At 49.1% G+C, this 19190-nt stretch overlaps 2 protein-coding genes across 4 annotated transcripts in view; both read right to left on the reverse strand.

Moving 5' to 3' along the window:
• PCYT1A (phosphate cytidylyltransferase 1A, choline) overlaps positions 1-13133 on the reverse strand; it is a 25681-nt gene extending 12548 nt beyond the window's left edge. Inside the window, exons 1-3 of one of the 2 annotated variants that reach the window (XM_074877359.1) lie at positions 13070-13133; positions 12413-12483; positions 2471-2611 (exon numbers count right to left, since the gene is read on the reverse strand). In XM_074877359.1, the coding sequence (XP_074733460.1) occupies positions 2471-2611; positions 12413-12433 (162 nt within the window). In that variant the 5' untranslated portion in view covers positions 12434-12483; positions 13070-13133. Of the gene's footprint in view, positions 1-2470; positions 2612-4700; positions 4835-12412; positions 12484-13069 lie in introns of those variants that run through there. The other variant, XM_074877358.1, reaches the window with a different exon arrangement.
• On the reverse strand, positions 11875-18199 carry DYNLT2B (dynein light chain Tctex-type 2B). 2 transcript variants are annotated; one of them, XM_074877361.1, is made up of 6 exons: positions 18042-18199; positions 17428-17561; positions 15734-15803; positions 13070-13133; positions 12413-12483; positions 11875-11972 (listed from the first exon to the last, which is right to left on the reverse strand). In XM_074877361.1, the coding sequence occupies exons 1-5, from the start codon at positions 18107-18109 to the stop codon at positions 12436-12438; spliced, it is 384 nt and encodes a 127-aa protein (XP_074733462.1). In that variant the 5' UTR covers positions 18110-18199; the 3' UTR covers positions 11875-11972; positions 12413-12435. The 2 variants fall into 2 exon arrangements, with proteins under 2 accessions (XP_074733462.1, XP_074733461.1); XM_074877360.1 differs by lacking the exon at positions 11875-11972 and having other exon boundaries at positions 12034-12483; positions 18042-18198.
• Positions 18200-19190: the final 991 nt, after the last annotated feature.

The following is a 19190-nucleotide window of genomic DNA, read 5'->3' on the forward strand; positions in this document are numbered from 1 at the left end:
CAGCAGCACAAGCCAAGCTTCATCAAACCTCACTGTCGCAGCTCCAGCTATGCCCACCTGGGCAAGACCATCACTTTGCTGTTCCTGAGTGCTTATGCTGTGATGTAAAAGCTCCTCGATTTGAGTATATGAATGAGCAGAAGAGCAATACCAACAGCAGCACAAGTTCCCAGAGAATGTGTGCATTGTCACCCATTTCTAAGCCATATATAACAAGAGACTGACCTCGACCTGTGGCAGAATAGCTCCAACTATTGCAGGAAAACCCCTCTAATCCGCTAGCTTGACCACAGCAGAATGTTTAATCAGCAGCTGAAGTCCAGGTATCATTTCTGGTCTCTTCTGAATGGAAACAAAACATCCACCCTTCTCATAACAGAACAAACAGCTCAATTTCCTTCTAGCCAGAAGGTGTGGGGCAGCCATGGATGTCTCTTTCCTGAGCCAGAAGACTAGGAAACAAACTTGCAGACCATTACAATAACACCTTCAAGCTGCAAAAAGCTAATCAGCACTTTCCTCTCTGGCTTCCTGTCCCATTGCAGGATCCTGCCACAGTGCCCAGCACCACTGCAACCAGAAAGACCACTGGTATTATTGCCAATGTCATTCCTTATCAGAGTGCTCAAAGTGAAGCACAGAGTAACCACAGACCACTACATTCAAGCAGACTGATACTGCTGAAAATCTCCTTTAACTTACTGAGGCTCTAGTACTCATGTTTCACAAACCAACTCCTCTACCAGAATCCTTACTGTTAGGTAAGGCCTACAGGTCTGTCCTTTCATCACTGCCATTGTATCTGGGACTTGTGAATAAAATCAAGTTTCTTTGCAGTTTGGCACATATCTGATATGAAGCTAGGAATAAAAGCATTAAAAAACCTTATCAAAATTATCAGAGGATCACAGAGAAATGTCCTCAAAAGTCCTGCCAGAGCCTTGCCCTTCCTCTGCAGTGCCCACGAGGGTCAGGACTCAACCTGATGTGCACAATACATCAGGCTTACGTGTCAGCGGGCTTGTTACCACCATCTGCTGCTGAGCCCTGCTGCTTCAGGGGAACACTCCACCAGCCAGCTGTTTAGCTGGAAATGGTAAAGGCTTCAAGGTAATGTCACAGTTAGTCAACACTATTGCTATAATAAAAAAAACTTTCACAAAAGGAAGAAAAAAAGAAATCCTTCATCAGGAGGTCTGTGTTAGCCCTGTGGTTAAAAAACAGCCAGGAAATTTAGAAAGTTGCTAGATATTACTTGTCTTGTGCTGTTCATAAACAGATGCTTTATTTCTAACACAGGACAGACACCAACGAAGAGCAAGTGATTCCCATGGAATAACTGGCACACTTCTCTTTCCTTACTGAAATATGTGGGGTCTTTAAGAGGAACAGGGTGGGTTTTGACAACAGTCAAGGATATAAAGGCTCTGTGGGATAAACCATGCAACAGCTCAAGCCTCCATTCCCAACGCTTGCTTCCCCAGTTCTCACTGCTGGTGCTGCTCTTAGTTCGTTACCATCTGTCAAATGCTCTGGGACAGGACTGAAGTACTCCTGAAGAGCAAAACCTTGTTATCGAAGAGGAAATCTGCAACACATCACCATATTTTGCCAAGGACTATGACCCCAGTATGACGTGGCAGGGATGGTATCTGTTTTTTGACAGAGATAAGGAAAGAGCAACTAGAGCACATGTGATACGCAGGACAGCTCCAGGAAGAGGGCAGAGAAGAGCTGTTAAAAGCCCACCTTCACAATATTGCAGCAAGGACAAGTTAAAGTCAGCCCTTTACACTAGCATTAACTGGCACAGGCCCCCTTTAGAAGACACCCTGGCTGGCTTTAGCTTGTTAAAGCTGTCCCGGTGTTGATCTAGAAGGAGAAATCCTTTCAGTTCTTTTTTTTCTTCTGAACACTCCTGAAGTACAAGCAACATAAATGCAGTCTCCTGCCAGACCAAGAAAATCAAACGAACAATCATCTTCCCAGTGTTTCAGAGCATGGATTCTTCTGCAGGTGCTTACAGACTTCAGACCCTCCTGCAGTTCCCCTGACTTGAAAGGGACTGCTTTCTGCAAGGTGCATGAGTTGTTTGTTTGTTTGTTAGGACTACTCCTCCCTCCCGCTGGGTCACTTAAGAAACTAACACTTACTTCTCCGTGGATATCTATATGCATGCCTGTTCGGGTTCAGCTTAAGTGACTAGAAACAAGCCGGACACACCACAAAAGCAGCTTAGCGACGTTTGCCTCAGACCTAATTTAAGCCCATGTTGTAAGTATGTTATTAGAATGAACAAAGGAAGATTTTAAACTGGCTTTGCAAGGATAGCTACCGCCATTTGCTTCTTCCCCCCATCCCCAAGTTGTTTTCTGTGTCCACAGAAAAAACATCACATTTATCTTTCTGCTGTTACGGCTCAACGTACTAATCTCACAGGCACCTAAAGCTTCTATCTCTGCTTACTTACTAGTGAGCGTCGGGACATTTTTGGAGGGATTCCGTCCAGCTCTGTCGCCCCATTGGGGCCAGATCCATCTTTTCTTCTCTTTCGGGAATTCAGCCTGGAGGACGTCGGTGGCTCCATCTTGCCAAGCACGTCCAATAAGAACTGGAAGAAAATGGAGAGGGAGGGAAAAAAAAAAAGGGGATATTTCTCAGCTCTTCCAAAGCAGAACCAGCCAACAGCAGGCACAGTGTACAGAAGGTCAGCGCAAAGACACAGCCACCTAACAAGGGGCTTAGCCAGTTGTATTTGGCATCAGCTGCCAAGGCTTGACAAACAGTGCTTGGTGGGAATACTAAATCATTTAATGAAACTCAGAGCTGTTCTGCAGAGAGAAGCATGCAGCAGTCAGCCGGCTGGAGAGAAACTCGAACAAGAGTTGCAAGTTATAAATCATTACAAGGATAATTACGCTATTTTAGCATCTGAAAAGCAACCTAAGGATTAAGGCATGCCCCATCCACATTCAGTCAGCACTCTTCTACCCTTCTGTGTCCCCCACTCCCAAGACAGCTGGTGGGTGTGCTGCATCTCTGTACAATCCTGAAGAGAGGAAGGAGCAGGTTTAAGCAGGATAAGGATGAGGGAAGGGGTGCAACACATGGTCAGTTATAACTTAAATAACTAGCTGGCTTGCTGTTTGCGTAAAACCAAGCTGCAGCTCCCCAGTGGGGACAGCTCACCTTGGGATGGCTGACACCATGCTCCCCTTCATCCCCTGTCCCCACCACAGTGGTGACTCAGCCGACAGTGAAGCAGATGCTGACACCACATTAGGCCACACTTACTTATGGCACTTTATGTACCAGGTTGTAATTAGTGGTGGTTCAGCTGAACTGCTTCTGTGATGAATAGACAGACAGACAACCAGTTTGGGACAGAAACTGTGACAGCTATCTGGGAGTAAGCTATCTGTGCTTTTGAGCTGGTGTCATTGTACCTTCTCAAAAGGGCCCTGGAGCATTAGGAAGCCCAGCAATTCACACAGATGAAGCAAAACTAGGGATTTACAGAAGGGCATGGCAGCAAACATTCACTTTTCAGCTGCTGCAGGAGTTAGAAATGGGTGCTAGATTTGCAAAGTTTGTAACTAAAGAGCAGCATTCTCTCTCTTGCTCACTTCAAGCGTGCAGCTCTCCAGTGCAGCAAATGGCACTTCCGACCTGCCATTCCCGAGAGCAGCATGACCTCTCCGCCCAGGAATGATGCCTACGTGCATGCCTCAACACCCTAATAAGAGCCGCGTGGAATTTAAAACGTCTCCGCACCCACATACAGTGGGTGTGCTGGAAAACATTAGGTGGGGCAAGTGAGAGGTATGAGAAAGGGCAGATGTCCCTCTAACACCACCCCCCTCCTCAGCAGAGGGTCTCTGCTGAGTGTTCCTGCTTGGGACGAGCTGGGACTGTCCTCAGTAAGGGCCACCGGGCAAAGCTCTGCTGTTCAGCAACCAAGAAGTGTGGGCTTTGTGAAAGACCGCTGTTAAGAAGCAGACATAATGACTGGACTTACTCAAGCACAGATGATTCCAGGTTAAGGAATGTTCCAAAGTAAGGAGTCAAACGCAGTTTAGTAACACATGAACATACCGCTCTCCCCACCTAGCATCAACGAGATGATACCTTATGAACAGTGATAGGGCCAAACATAGCTGAACTGGTTTTGGGCTACATGCATATAAATATCCCAAGCTGTTCTGCTAGACCTAACACAATGCACTAAGAATGGGAAAAGAGAATCTTAGGTGAGTGGGGAGCCAAAAAATATTGGGGAGAAGACAAAAGTGACAGTGAAGAGCAGCCACAAGGACATTTCAGAACCGCATGAGCCATCCAGCACTCACTCCACAATGCCTGTGAGTCAAGTTTACCGAGTCTCCCCCACTCCAGTAATTAATTTACTATTTTCTAACAACAGACAAACATACAGGAGTGTGCAAGAGCAATTGCAGGCAAAAAGAGTTTGTAACCCTGAGCTCCAAGTCTTCAAACACTTAAGTAAACATTTAACTTTCAGGCAAGATCTGTGCTATAGATGCAGCAGCTTCAAGAGTGACTCTCTGAAAACACAGGGTATGACACAAGTAAGTCTTAGGTTTTGCAAGGTGCCATCTTGCAAGCACACTCTGTATCAGTTGTTTACTTCACCACCATGGTCCTAGCAGAAACCATCCAGTTCACAAAAAGCAGCAGACCTCTGTCTCTGGTTCCAGTAACCCCAGCATCCATAGAAACAGTGGGAGGAAACAGCAGCAGGTTTTCTTGTTATTTGGTCAAAATAATTTCACTGTGCTTCAAGTCACCTGTCGGTCTCTGACCACTTGTTTTCCTTCATTTCAGAGAGAATTAAAAGGTCTGTTAATGTTCTGAACACAGTTATTCCGAACCACTGCCCAGGAAAACGTTAAAAAGCACCGGCCGAGGCTCTGGTGCTGAAGTATGGACATAGCAGCCTCCACGCACAAACAGGTGAAGCTCTTCCTTCCCATGCGAGCTTGGCCCATCAGAGCAACCAGACTTCTCTGCTCACGAGTACACTCTCTGCTGAGTTATTACCAGCATCTTGCTGCTGGGTGCAGAGCTCAGGCCAGCCAAAGAACTGCAGGTTACAGTACAGGGCAACACCATGCTTTATGCAGCACTGTCTGAGCCCAGGAGAAACCCCCAACAGCTTCTTCCAACTGCTCCCACACCCAACCATCCGCTTTCCTCCACTCTAATTCACTTTTCCACTTCTCAGGGTATATGTAGTCAAATGATGGCAAACAATAGCTTAAGTGAATGGATTTGCATTAAATAAGCAGCAGTGGTCAGACAGCTCCAGCCACCCAGCAGCAGCTCCACCTGACATACCAAGGGAGAAACCTGCTTCAAGGATGGCGTAAATATGCTCTATCTGCTCTGATTTTACAGGCTAGATGTTGCTGAAGGAGCCTCTGCAGTGTCCGGATAGCTGGGCTGGGCACCTCATGAGTGACACAGCTCTGCTAATTACTCCAATTAATGCAGATATTAAACAATAATTTTAACACTCTGAAGAGCTTTAAAACCTCTATCCTGTGGCTAATGTGTTTCCGGGAAGTCTTTCCAGCACCAAACTCATTAAAAACTGGGAACATGTTGCTTTTAAAAACAAACCACACCTTGCTGCGATAAAGCTACTAATCTTAGAATGTTTCATTTTGACCCAAATGACTAAAATAGCATCCCAAACAATTACTAACAGTGGGATTCAGCATCTGTAGCTCAGCTTAACATGCGAGGACACAGCTTTGCCTACCCAAATGCAGAAAACACTGACTGTTCTAAAATTAATTACATTTGCAGCAGATGGGGAAGGGGAAAGAGAAGATAGGTAACTCTCAAAGCTCATTCTGAAAAACTCCAAGATAAAAATCAGGCATAACCAGAAGACAGACCCCTGTTGTAAAATACTAACATCGTTCTATTTTGTTTAAGGCATCACCCTCCCGCATTACTGAGTCTGTGCTAAACATGAGAAACTGTTTACTAGGAGCGAAGTTAAGACGTGCCCCACCCTGGAAAGCCATGGACAGATCACTGTCTCCATGACACTTTACAGAATCACAGAATCACAGAATTGTCTAGGTTGGAAAAGACCTGGAAGATCATCCAGTCCAACCATCAACCCAACATTAACAGTTCCCAACTACACCATATCCCTCAGTGCTAAGTCGACCTGACTCTTAAACACCTCCAGGGATGGGGACTCCACCACCTCCCTGGGCAGACCATTCCAACGCCTAACAACCCGTTCTGTAAAGAAATGCTTCCTAATATCCAGTCTAAACTTTCCCTGGCGCAACTTGAGGCCATTACCTCTTGTCCTGTCACTTATTACTTGGTTAAAGAGGCTCATCCCCAGCTCTCTTCAACCTCCTTTCAGGTAGTTGTAGAGGGCAATGAGTTCTCCCCTCAGCCTCCTCTTCTCCAGACTAAACAACCCCAGTTCCCTCAGCCGCTCCTCATACGACATGTGCTCCAGACCCTTCACCAGCTTCGTTGCCCTTCTCTGGACAAAATACTTAGGGCTCTGCTTCTGAAACTTATTTCTTTGGTGCTCATCCTGTATCAAAGAAGCACCTTGCATCACCTGCCAGCTGGCTCACCCATGGGCTCTGCGAGGAGTGACCAACTGCCAGGCAGGAGAAGAGCTGCTCTCCATGTCAGGGAATCACTCCTCTCAGTCCCGAAGTGCAGATATTGAATGAAGGAGGAGAAGTGGTCGAAGGGAGAAATAGGAATTTTCTTTAAACTGTGGCAATAATAGCCTTCAGAAATCATCCAGCACTTTGCTGAGAGTAATACTACAAAGGTCAAGTCATTTCCCACTGAAACGCAGCCACTTCTGAGAGGGAAGAAGGACAAACATTGATTACCACAAATTAAAAAAAATATAGGCAAGGAAGGAATTTAAAACTTCTCCCTTAGTGTGAGTTAACTACACCATCATCCGAGGTGGAATTTAACCGCAACACCAAAGTTAACGCCTCTGGCAGATGGAGAAGGTCAGAAAGGTGCAACAAATCTTCTTGCTTAGCCAAAGCTATATCTCACTGTCTGCATCTTCATGGACAGTACCGATGTTTTGTTTAGCCTTAGTGGTGTGCTTGCCTCACACTACACCAGAGAAGCAGATGAGATATTTCTGCACCCTAAGCACACTGATGGCATGAGAACCTGGCCCATCTGTATTCTATGAGTTTTCTGTCCCAAGGAATTTCTTGAAGAGTATTATAATCTGCAGACCTACATGCAGTAGCAGGATTTCTTCTGCTACTTCCACTGCTTTTCACTTGCAGATTTATGTGCCAGGCAACATAAATCCTGCTACTTAAACTCGAAGAGCGTGCAAAACAAGAGCTGACTGCAACAACTCAGTAAATGCTCCAGCCCAAAGCTGCTGCCTTTCCCACCCGAGATCCAAGTCAGGGCAAGACTGGCACACTGGAGCAGCGAGGCCCCTCTGACACCCACAGCTCTCAAGCTCCCCGGGTGGCACTGCCTGCTCCCGGGTTCCCCTATCATCCCTCTAAACTTAGAAGGCGTTGGCAGTCAGATGTGACTGTCATGTGCTGCTTTGCCTACAAGATCATTCCACTTTACAGGAGCAAGCCATTTCTCTTCTGCTGACTCATCTGCAGGCAAATACTACTAAACTTTGCACTCTGCCAGCTGTCTGCAGAGAATTGCCTTGACACATGGACAGCACGTAACCGAGAGCCTCAGAGAAAAGGAAGAAGTCCTGTCGCTTCAGATAATTCCCCTGCCAGGCTGTAAAGTACCCAAACGACCTCCTCAATCATGGGGAGAAGAGAATCCTTTTCCCCCTGTCCTCCCCCACCTCCAACCCAGTTTACAATTAACCTTACTGGTGTGTATCCCTGTAGAGATCTGTTGTAGACAAAAAGACTCGGAAGAGGTTAATGATGGAAGACTCATCACAGACTCCTGGAGAAACTGATGAAAGCCTGTTTACAAGATGAGGGTTAACCAGTACATAATTACCAGCAGAGATCTGGATCTCTTTCCAATCCATGCTTAAAAACCTTGCCCAATCTCCAAGGCAACTTCATTCCCAGGCTTGCCAGGCCCAGCTCTGCCCCAATCTCCAGACTGAGAGCATCTGCTTGAAAACTGAGCGCAAATGGCTATGACCCAGCCTGCTCACCTCCAGAGAAGACTGCAACTCTCCCCAGCACGGCTGCTCTCCCCGCAGTCAGCATCTGCTCTATCTAGACAGTCTAAGCCCTCAAGCCCCTCACAAAGGTTACTGCAGGATCTGGCAGGCAGAGCCCTGTCTACACTTAAAACATAAACTCCTTCAGCTACTCCGATTGAGCAAAAGCAGCTATCCTGCAGCATATTAATAGCCACATGAATGTATCAAAGGGATTCCAGTTCAGTCAGTGCCACACAGTGGTCCAACGGCATCCAGACCCAGACCTTTGCTATACTGGCTAAAACAAACCCCCAAGCCTTGCCTCCCCTACTGCTACAGGCAGGCTGATAACATTTTCTCAAGCAGAGCTCGAGCATGCAGAAGATCTGGTACCAGTGTCCTGCAAACAACGAAAAGATGCTGCTTTTCACCAACAAGGTCCCAAATGGCTTAAGATAATTCTAACACCACCACAACTGAAACTGCAGTGTGATCACCTAGGCAGCGCTGCTACCAAATACACACACAAAAAAGAGAAACTGCTGGCAAGACCTTTGTGAATTCACAGCCCTTCTGGGTACACCATAACCCCGAGGCACTGAGTGTCCTGGCATGCGACAAAGTCTCTGCTGCAGTTAGCAAAGCAGCAAGAGTGGGGTTTATGCAGAATATCAGAGAAGATTTGGAGCCTGCCCAGGGACAGTAAAGTACAAAGATGGGCGGTCATTCTGTCCTGACTTCTGTGTTGCATCGTGTTTCGTTTTTAGGGCTTAACAACAGAGCCTTTTGAGACTTCAGGAGGCGACCTCCTTTAGTAGGTTTACACACCAATACCAAATCCTTGCTTCAACAATCATTGTTTGTGGCTCATCTTTCAGTAATTTCAAGGGAATTACAATCCAGATCTTGGACCAAGAAACTTCCAAGTCATGAATTTTAATAATTCCGTATATACAGGAAATTTCTTCAGGAAATAAAGCACAGATATTTGCCATCTGAATTTCAGAAGAAGATACGGTGGCTGTCCTCAGCCCCTGGAGTCCTGCAGATGGAACCCCCACCAGTACCTGCCTCTGACCACGCCAGTCTCGGCCAGCCGCAGGCTGGGGACCTTGTGCTGCAACAGCACAGGGTGGGGACAGAGGAGGGAAGGCCACCTGCAGCGTCCTCCACCTCCCTCCACAGCGAGCAAGGGCTGCTGAGAAGTGTCGCAGCTCTCAGAATTCCTGCAGACTTTAACTCTAATTACACAACCATTAATCAGCGCAGCCAGGACTCTGGTGGACACAAAAAGCGGGTTAGAGAGGGTGTGTGCCTGCGCACCTTCCTTCTCCACAGTCAGGGCCACCTCCTCGTGGTCCTCCTCTCTCCCCAGGCCTTGGCTGTGTTCTCGAGGTGGGGGGATGTCCCCCAAAGTCCCCACGCTCCAAGTCCTGGAGGTGTACTCCAAAAGTTTCCCAAAGCATCTGCTGCTGTCTCCTCTCAGCCTGTTCCCCCCCCGCAGCCGGTCCTGCCATCCCCTGAGCATTGTGCCCGAGCCCCAGCCCCTCCCCAAGCCCCCACAAAGGGGAAGCAGCTCACCATGTCCCCCCCAGCAGACATTGCCCCCTTGCCTGAAGCCAAGCGTCCCGTGTCCCACCAGTCAGCGCCTCCCAGAGCCCCCCTGCCCCACCCAGACGGGGCTGCCCCATGCCTGTGCCACGGCCACCCCGCGGGAGGGAGGTCCTGGGCAGGGACCCTGCCTCACCCCGCAGCAATGGCGTGAGCTGCCCCTCATGTGCCTCCAACGAAACCCACCCGCCTGCCCCCAGCCCCGGTGCCAGGCACCCCTGGGGCCCCACGGCTGTGCCCTTCCCCACACAGCACCCCAGGGGGATGCCTGTCCCCAGCGCCTCCCCACAGGGTCACCCCCCACAGCCACCCCAGTGCCCGCCCCACATGCCCCAGTGCCAGACCCTACAACCACCCCAGTGCCCCCCTCAGTGCCAGCCCCCCGGTGCCCCCCAGCTCCCCGCTGACTCGCCCCCCAGCGCGCCGCCGGCCTCACGCACCTCCGCAGCCCGGCCCGGTCTGGCCCGACCCCGCCGCCGCTGCCGGAGCCGCTCCCGGCGCCGGCCCCGCCCCGCTCCCGCCAACGCCAACGGGGCGGCGGGCGGAGCCGCTGCGTGTCGGGCCGGGGCGGCAGGAAGGGACCGGCCGCGCCCCGGGAAACCGCGCCTGGAACCTCCGTTCCGGCTCGCAACGTCTCCGCCCCCACCCCGGCCCCGTAGGGTCGCAGGTGCCCCGGGGCTCCGCGCTCGGACCGGGGCCCAGCAGCGGCGGAATGGCCCAGCGGAGGTTTGCGGCTGCGGCCCACAGCGCTGCCCCGCCGCCCTTCCTCTGCCCAGCGAAAATTCCGGGGGTTACGGAAGGAGGGAGCCAAGCACCCCTAGAGCAGAGCTGGCAGCTCGGGGCCACGGTGGCTCCGTGGCAGCCCTTCACCCTCCTCACGGCCGGTCTCGTCCCGCCCGCGCTGGAACTCCAGGCAGGAATACCGGCCTGAATCGCTCCGGCAGCTGCTTGGTCTTCCCGCAGGGAAAGCACAGCACCCTGCACCTAGCCCAGGCCACCGCCAAGGGTGTCCGGAGCTGAACTATCACGGACTCAGACCTGCTTTGTACAACGCCTTTGCAGAGCAGCTGTTAAAAAACCTCCACAACGGAGCAAGCGAAAGGTGGAAAACCGTGATTTATCGCCGTGACTCGGTAGAAGTGTCAAAACAAGTCTGAGGGCACATACCATCTCCTGGCAAATGTCTTTATGTTTCACTGTTTCCCAAAACTTGCACTCCCAGGCTTGCGCACAAACCGCACACCACCATTGCATCCTCTCTGCAGTTCCCTTCACGAGCGACAGCCACAGGTACCAGCAAAGCAACCAGGGAAGGCACTCGCTATTTCCCATCAGAGGAAAAATCAGAGGAAGCCGCTTCCAAACAAACATCATAATCAGGAGTGTGCTGCCTCCAGGGTTGTAGCCAAAAGAGCGATTCTAGAAGATGCATTGTAATTTGTTACTTCCCTGCCTTCCAAGAGCTGTGTGGACAGGAGTTCTGCTCTAACAGTCAGTGAAGGTGGGATTCAGGATTCACCTCACCCACCTTCAGCACTTGAAAAGCCATTCATGCCATTAAAATTGTTCAGCTATGCTTGCTCCTCGGTCAGCACCGAGAGCACAGGCATCGCCACAGGGCAACGCATCCCATCTCTCGACTGGCATCTGAGATGCACTCTGGTGGCACCCACTCTCTCAGGAACTAACCTGGTCCTCTTAACTTTTGGGGATATGAGAAGCTTTAGCACTCCTCCTACAGCAGCCTTTTCTACTGCTTCTTTCCGGGGCTGGAGCCGTAACAAATTTGGGCTCCAAACATCCACCCTCATATCCCAAAACAATTACAGAGAAAGCACTGCAGTATCTGCCGACGAGGGCAATGAGCAGTGATTACAGTGTCCATGGGTGCCAAATTGCACCAAACCAATGAGGAGTTACAGCAGGGAGGAGTTTTGGCAGTCGTGGGGCGTGCAGGCTGCTGGCCTGACCTAATGTCCTAAATACCTCATCTTCCTATCCATTAATACCATCTCGCGTGACACAGCTGGGATCCACAGCCCAATTGTTATGGGAGTCACAGGAACAAATCTGGATAACCAGAATAAGAGGCCAGCTTTAATGGTTAATTTACAAAGAATCCTCAGAAAATGCTCATCTGAGAAGCACAGGCAAGCCATCCAGGCTAGTGCACCTTGTAGAGTGAAGGAAAAGGACAAACAGAAGTGGCAAGGGTCAATGCACAGGAGAGAAAATAGTAAATACATAGATTTATTATGTTACATTTCTTATAAATATTTCATTAATTTCAGAAAATTAACAAAAATAAAAGCAACAAAACCCTTTCAAGATGAAAGTTGAGTTTGCCTTAGAAACAAAGGCTATTGGCAATACACTTTTAGGACAAAGCCAACACGCTATATAAAAATGAAGGGCAATTTAAATAAAGGACGTAATAATACTGTGCTTAAAGCTATATCAAAATCCACAAGGAAGAAGGAATGTCGTAGTGTGTAGAACAGATGTAGGACATGCTTTGTAGAGCTGTTATTTTGTTAGGTACTAAAGGAAGAACATGATGCTTTTGTGCATGTTAACAAGAAATACCCTAAAGCATTCTCCCCCACCTCTGACCTTCTGTGCAATGTTTACCATCCTCAATAGTAGAAGCAGCCAAACGCAGCTACCACACAAAACAGGCTGTCCTGGGGAAAACAGAGAAAGGCGCCATGTTAGTAAAGGCAAGCTCTTTGCTACTCCAACTGAAAAGGCTAACCTAAGGGAACATTTAGACCAGAGCATAACCTTATATTGCAATTTTCTGTCTTTCAGTTAGTTTCTTATTCACCTCACTGGTGGTATAACCCAGGGCAGTGTGTCTGAATGCCAGAAATTGCCTCAGTTTACTCCATCCAGACACCTGCAGGTGTCTAGGCGTGAGTTTAAAATAAAATAAAAATAAAATAATCATGAAAACCCTGACTTTTGCTCAGCCATACGCCATGGCAGCAGTTCAGCAAAGCATATAAAAAAAGACTTTATCTCTTGTGTTCCCTCTCCCCACCTGTAAAATGGTGACTATGACAACTTTTGTATAGTACTGTACGACCTACTCAGGAAATAAGTTTTACTTATTTTTTACAAATGTTTTGGGAATGACGACATAAATCATACTGTTTCAGTAGAGTCTTAGTGGTTGGTTTTTCTCCACTCCACATTTAAGGTCACTCTGCCTCTCATACAAAAGCAAGTAGCTTTACACTTTCCCAGGGTAAAGCAGCAGATACTTACATTCATGTACACATCGTGAGCATAGCTGTCAGTGTCAGCATCCCAGAAACATCGTGCAGCCATACTAGACAAAGACAGAGAACAGCCATTACCCACAGAGTTCATATATAAGGACCTAAGTGATCACAGATGCCTTCCTTGAAAAGCAAACTGAGCTTCCTTTACAGATAAAGGAAACTGGGAGCATTCTCCTGAATCCTGACCCTAGATCCCCATTGCAGAATTCCACATGCCGTAACCTGCTCTGTATGTTGATCAAGCTCCTCATCACCTACCAACCCTGCTACCTCCACTGTGCAGCAGAGCTTGAAACCTCATTGCTATGGTGCTTAAGAACATTTGACTTCTGGCCTGTGCGTATTGGTGGCTAAATTAGCTTATTTGCTCTTGTCCTTCACCTCCTGCACCCTCGTGGTATGTACCCCCAATTTATTTATAGAGACCTATCGTATTCCTTGGCAGACATCATGTTACTACACCACGAGCTAAGCTCTTCTAGTCCTTTCATGGCAGGAGCGTTGATCTGCTTCAGGGCAGGAAGGCACTACAGAGGGATCCGGACAGGCTGGATTGGCGGACCGAGGCCAACTGTATGAGGTTCAACAAGGCTGAGTGCCAGGTCCTGCACTTGGGTCACAACAACCCCAGGCAACGCTACAGGCTTGGGGCAGAGTGGCTGGAAAGCTGCCCAGCAGAAAAGGACCTGGGGGTGTTGGTTGACAGCTGGCTGAATATGAGCCGGCAGTGTGCCCAGGTGGCCAAGAAGGCCAGTAGCATCCTGACTCGTATCAGAAATAGTGTATCAGCACTGGTGAGCCACACCTTGAATACTGTGTTCAGTTTTGGGCCCCTCACTACAAGAACGACACTGAGGTGCTGGAGTGTGTCCAAAGAAGAGCAACGAAGCTGGTGAAGGGTCTAGAAGACAAGTCCTGTGCAGAGCAGCTGAGGGAACTTGGGGTGTTTAGCCTGGAGGAAAGAAGGTGCAGGGGAGACCTTATCACTCTCTACAACTACCTCAAGGGAAGTTGTAGTGAGGTGGGTGTCAGTCTCTTCTCCCAAGTAACAAGTGATAGGACAAGAGGAAATGTCCTCAAGTTGCACCAGGGGCGGTTTAGATTGGGTATCAGGAAAAATTTCTTCACTGAAAGGGTTGTCAAGTGTTGGAACAGGCTGCCCAGGGAAGTGGCTGAGTCACCATCCCTGGAGGTATTTAAAAGATGCGTAGATGTGGGGCTTAGGAACATGGTTTAGTGCTGGACTTGGCAGTGCTAGGTTAATGGTTAGACTGGATGATCTTACAGGTTTTTTCCAACCTAAATGATTCTATGATTCCATGATTCATATCTATACTCTCTGTTCCCTGACCATCCTGCTGGCCTTCTACACCTGCTTCAGTCCAAGCCTTACCCTGAAGACAAGCGACCAGGCTGTAACACGGTATTACAGACAAGACCTCGCTACTGCCTTGTCTAACGTCACTAACACTCTCCTTTCTCTGCTGCAAATGCCCAGCTCCCTGCCTGCCCCAGTCAGTCTCAGCTGATGGCATCCCTGCTTGTAGCACAGCGTGTTGTTCCTAGTCCCCACACGTATGACTTAGTGTTCTAAGACTGTTGAACTTAATCCTTTTTTTTTTTCCATCACCTTAGCCCTCAGGGTCATTCTGCTTTTTTTTCAGTCCAGTATTCCACTCTGCCTCTGGAATATCCTGGTTACTCAGTATTTTGCATTGAGGATTAGTGATCATGCTTCAGTCTTGCCTCCTGTCTACTGCAAATCAGAGAATTTCCCCAATTGCCCTGTCAGTCTGTGTTGCTGAGCTTCCCGTTTCAGATCAGACCACCTGATTGAACTGTTCACCCTGGTACGGTGCTTCTGGAGCAGTCTGCCTGCAGACAGACATTCCTGACAAAAGCCTGAACAGCAGGTACAGATATTCCTGCCTGACCTCCAGAACAGGGAGGCAGCAGATCTGATTACAGCTCTGCTGCACTTATCTTCTGCTGGAGTACCAGCCACAATAACAAAGATAAGCCCAGCAGATAAAGCACATAAACCTTGTGGGTTGTTCACTTTTGTCTTCTCCCTACTCACTATTAATGGAAAGCTACAGCCCACTACCTTAGCCAAGAGGAATTCTTTTGTCTGACTGCAGGCATCTGGAGCTAGATTGCAAGTGCTCAGCAACCAAGTCTAAGGCTTGATTCCCATGACAGTATTGCATGGGAATAAAAGAAGTTTAAACTTCTGAAAAATGCATACCTGGGGGGATTAAATGCAAATGAAGTACTTACAGGAACCTGACTTTAGACAGAAGTGAACTACCACGGCTTGTGCTCCAGAAGGGCCTTGAGAATGGACTGGGTGTGTGCTCTAGTTCATCATGAATACAAGGTAAAATGCCTTTCTGCAACACTCCTCACAAATGCTTTTCAGCATTTCAGCTTGCTAAGAACCACCATACAGCCAATTAGCACCAGGTAATTAAATCAGCCACAATCCAAGCCCTCACTTGCCACTTAAAGAGAAAAGAAAGTGCTTTACACTTTATGATTTCCTTGTACCAAGGAAAGTTGGAAGCAGCTTCCAAAGAAAAAAAAAAAACAAACACCCAAACCCAACAAAAATTACAGAAATACAATTAGAAAATGCAAAACTTACTTCACTCCTTCACCTCTCTGCTCTCCAATGACAACTTGCACCACCATTTTGTACCTGTCAAATCCCTCCTCTGGAGAGAAAGAAAAAAGTAATAGTGAGAGCAACAACTTGTTTAAAATATTAACCCAAAACAGGTCACAAAAAGCTAAAGATTTCTGGTTAGAAAGCAGTGTCCTGTACAAGTCCACGCAATTGGCAAAGCAGACAGACTACCTCACAGCTTCATTTTCCTAGGTTTCCATGGTCTTATTAGAGTTAAAGGGTGAACAGGGTATTTGGCATCTGTCAAAAGATGCATGTAAGGCAGGAGACAACCCTGAACAGCCACACCATACACAAGCATTCTACTTCGACAACTTTCAAGACCTGAACACATGGAAAGAGTGTAAATAAGGCTGCTGGTGGACAAAATCCCATTTGAGAAATTTGGCTTATTTTAAAACTGTTCTGATGCAAGGGTATTGCAGAGGTTTTTCTGCCACATAGGTGTTTCTTTTGCTTCTGAGCTGGAATAAAAGGCCACATAAAAGCATACGTGGGTCTCCGTTATGTGTCTGCAAAGATACGCAGTTGTTTTACAATAGCAGAGAAATACCTTTGGGGCGCAGGCCAGATCCAGTCAGGCCATGGCAACGTTCCAGAAGCCAAATCAGAGCAAGCACGTTTAAAATAAAATATAGAAGCTAATGCCTGCCTTCCATAAAGCAGCATCCCAGGAAGACTCCGGCACACTGCTTCCACTGAAGGATTGAACACAACATGCTGGGTCTGGTAACATGCACCATGTCAATGCTTATCAGAGATGCCAGCAGATACAACGGCCACACCGGGCCAGTCTCGCTTCAGGCTGCTGCAACTGTGTTTACAGATTACTGAAGCCAAGCCCTGTGCATATGAGCTTGGCATCAACACATGCTGGGACTACAGCTGCTGCTGGTTTTAAGGCAGATGCGTAACTCTGGGAGAAGCATAAATCAACGGTTCCTGCTGAGGGTGACGGTATGTCTGTGTCACCATGTCAGGCCCGCCCAGCGGATAGAGCACCAGCCCATCCCCAGAAAGAAGGCAAAAAAAAAAAAAAGTGACCGCGCAAACACACATCTATGTACTTGTTCCAGCACCGAACACAGCGAACACCTGCTGGAGCCTAAAGTTTAGTTCTTGAACTCAAAAATGTTGGAGGGCATCCAGCGCAGCACCTCCATGACCTTTCTCCAGTGCTGTAAGAGTGTAGTTACACCCCTCCTTGGCTGACTGTGCTCCTAACTCTCTCCCACTTTGCTGGTCGCCCTGGGCCTTGTTCCGATCTCCCTGCTATTCCACACTGACCCAACTCTGATATAACTTGTAGCAGAAAAAAAAGCAGGAACGGTTCTGTTTATTGAAGCAAGAAGCAATGAAGCATCACTTCTTCTTTCTTTCTCTAATGCAGCTACTTTCCCCCTGCTGCCCCTCCAGGGCTGACATTCCGCACCAGGCAGTATATATGAAAACAAATCTTGTCTGCTTGAATTAGGTTTCTAGTTCTGCAGGCAAGTAACGTATCTATATAGGCCAGAATGTTTCATAACGGTAGACTCGAGTCAGTCAATGGGGCAGAAATAGATTTCAAGAATAAAGTAGGAAAGAGGGATTTTGTCAAAGGTAGAGGGCACAGTAAGAAAAGAAACAACTTCCCCAGCAAACCTCCTTACCTTTCAGTCTGTCTTTTATTGTCTCTGATAAAGACTTTGTAAGCTGAGGCATTTCTTCTGGGATGTACTGTACATTGGCCAGCTTCTCCTTCAGTATTGCATGAATGCATTCTTTCACTGTGGATGATTTAAATCTATCAGGACAAAAAAACAGCAACAGAAGGCCCAGAAAGTTCACACAATGTGTAGAAACATACATAACACCACCTGGGAAAATTTAGCTTTCACACATTAAAGAAAAATGACAAATGAAAAACCATGGGGGAAGAAAAGCCCGGCTAAGATGGATATACTTAACCAGCCCTACCAAAAGCCAAACACCCATAAACACAGGTGTGAAACCAGCCCCACCAGAGGCTGCCCCTCCAGCAGCGTCCCCCACTGGTCAAAGTTGGTCTGGCAGCCCAGTGCCTCCCCCAGTCCCCAAACCCTGGGAGCTCCCCCATTCCGAACACCCCCACTCAGCACCCATAGCCCCACGCCAGCCCCCCATGCCCAGGGACCCCCTCCCCGACAGTTCCACCGCAGCCCCCACATCCCCAGAGCTGCTCCCTCAGACTCAGAGCCCCCAGGGCCCCCCCGCCCCCTGGGCCCCAGCCCGCCCCCCGGCTCACCGGCGCTGGAGGCCGGGCCGCAGGCTGTACGTGTTCCCGGCCCCATCGTCCGGGCCCAGCTCGCCCATGGCCGCAGCCCGCCGTAGGCCGCAGCCCCCCCGCAGGCCGCCCCGGCGTTGGTTACCCCGGCAACCCCCGCCACTTCCGCCTCCCTCACGTCACGGGGCGCCACCGTACGTGACGTCACGGCGCCGCGCCGCGCCGCGCCCCTTGCGCCGTGCGGGCTGTCACGTGGCCGTACGCTCACCGCCGCGACACGGGGCGTGCGGGCCCGCGGAGGGCAGGGGTTTTTATGTTTGTCAACATATTTTTTTATCTTGACATTTTTTACAATAAAAATTTTGATGCAGTAAAATAAATGGTAAATAAATGCTAAATCGTTGCTATAATAATTATACCTGTAAATGAAGATGAGCCCGTTGCAGGGGAGGTGAGGGTGGCAGGAGGACGGATGGGGAGGGAGAGGGGCTCCTTGGTGGGGAAGGTGGCTTCAGGCGCTGGGCGCTTCTCTGGTGCCCTCATCCCACCCCAAATCATGGGGCACTGCCCGCTGCCTTGCCCTGCGCCCTGTGGGCTGGAGCGGCTGCGGACACGGCACCTGTGCAGTCTGGGTGCCAGCAGGGCAGGGGCGTCCCCGTGCTCAGAGATGTCTTTGCAAGCCCTTGGCCTCGGTGGGAGGGACTCTGTGTTGGTGTTCGGCCCCCAGCACCGAGTCCAGCCTGGGAGCCTTGCTGTGAGCGCCCGGCTGCTGCGGGGGCAGTGGGTGCAGGTGGAGGACAGCGCAGCCTGAGAACGTGGCCATTATGAAGCCTATTCCCCCAATTCCTGCCCATGTGCTGCTGCAAGACCCTGTGCTCCCTTTCTTCCTCTGGGCCACGTGGCCCAACCATCAGCATGGAGATCCCAGCCTTGCTCCTTTCCTTCAGGAACTTCTGAAATCTTCCAGAGAGGCCTAAAATTGTCACTCCCTTTTATCCTCCCCCCAGTCACACCCTTGTGCTCTTTTCCCTGTCTGCAGCTGCTGTGTGTCCCAAGGAAGGCTGACAAACAACAGCTTGCATATGACACAGCCCCTTCCTGAGAAGCTGACATCCTGCTTCCTCCGCTGTTTATCTTGATGCAGCAATCTCCATGATCACATTTCTTACG

This window comes from Strix uralensis, chromosome 9 (assembly GCF_047716275.1).
Source record: "Strix uralensis isolate ZFMK-TIS-50842 chromosome 9, bStrUra1, whole genome shotgun sequence".
Classification (NCBI taxonomy): Eukaryota; Metazoa; Chordata; class Aves; order Strigiformes; family Strigidae; genus Strix; species Strix uralensis.

Bases quoted from the DNA above. Each gene is read 5' to 3' on its own strand.
- DYNLT2B (XM_074877361.1), bottom strand. From the start codon at position 18,109: ATGGGCGAGCTGGGCCCGGACGATGGGGCCGGGAACACGTACAGCCTG. The intron at 15,804-17,427 runs GTAAGGAGGTTT...CTTTCTCTCCAG, and splicing joins AATAAAAGACAGACTGAAAG to AGGAGGGATTTGACAGGTAC. The intron at 12,484-13,069 runs GTAAGTATCTGC...TGTTTTCCCCAG, and splicing joins CTCACGATGTGTACATGAAT to GACAGCCTGTTTTGTGTGGT.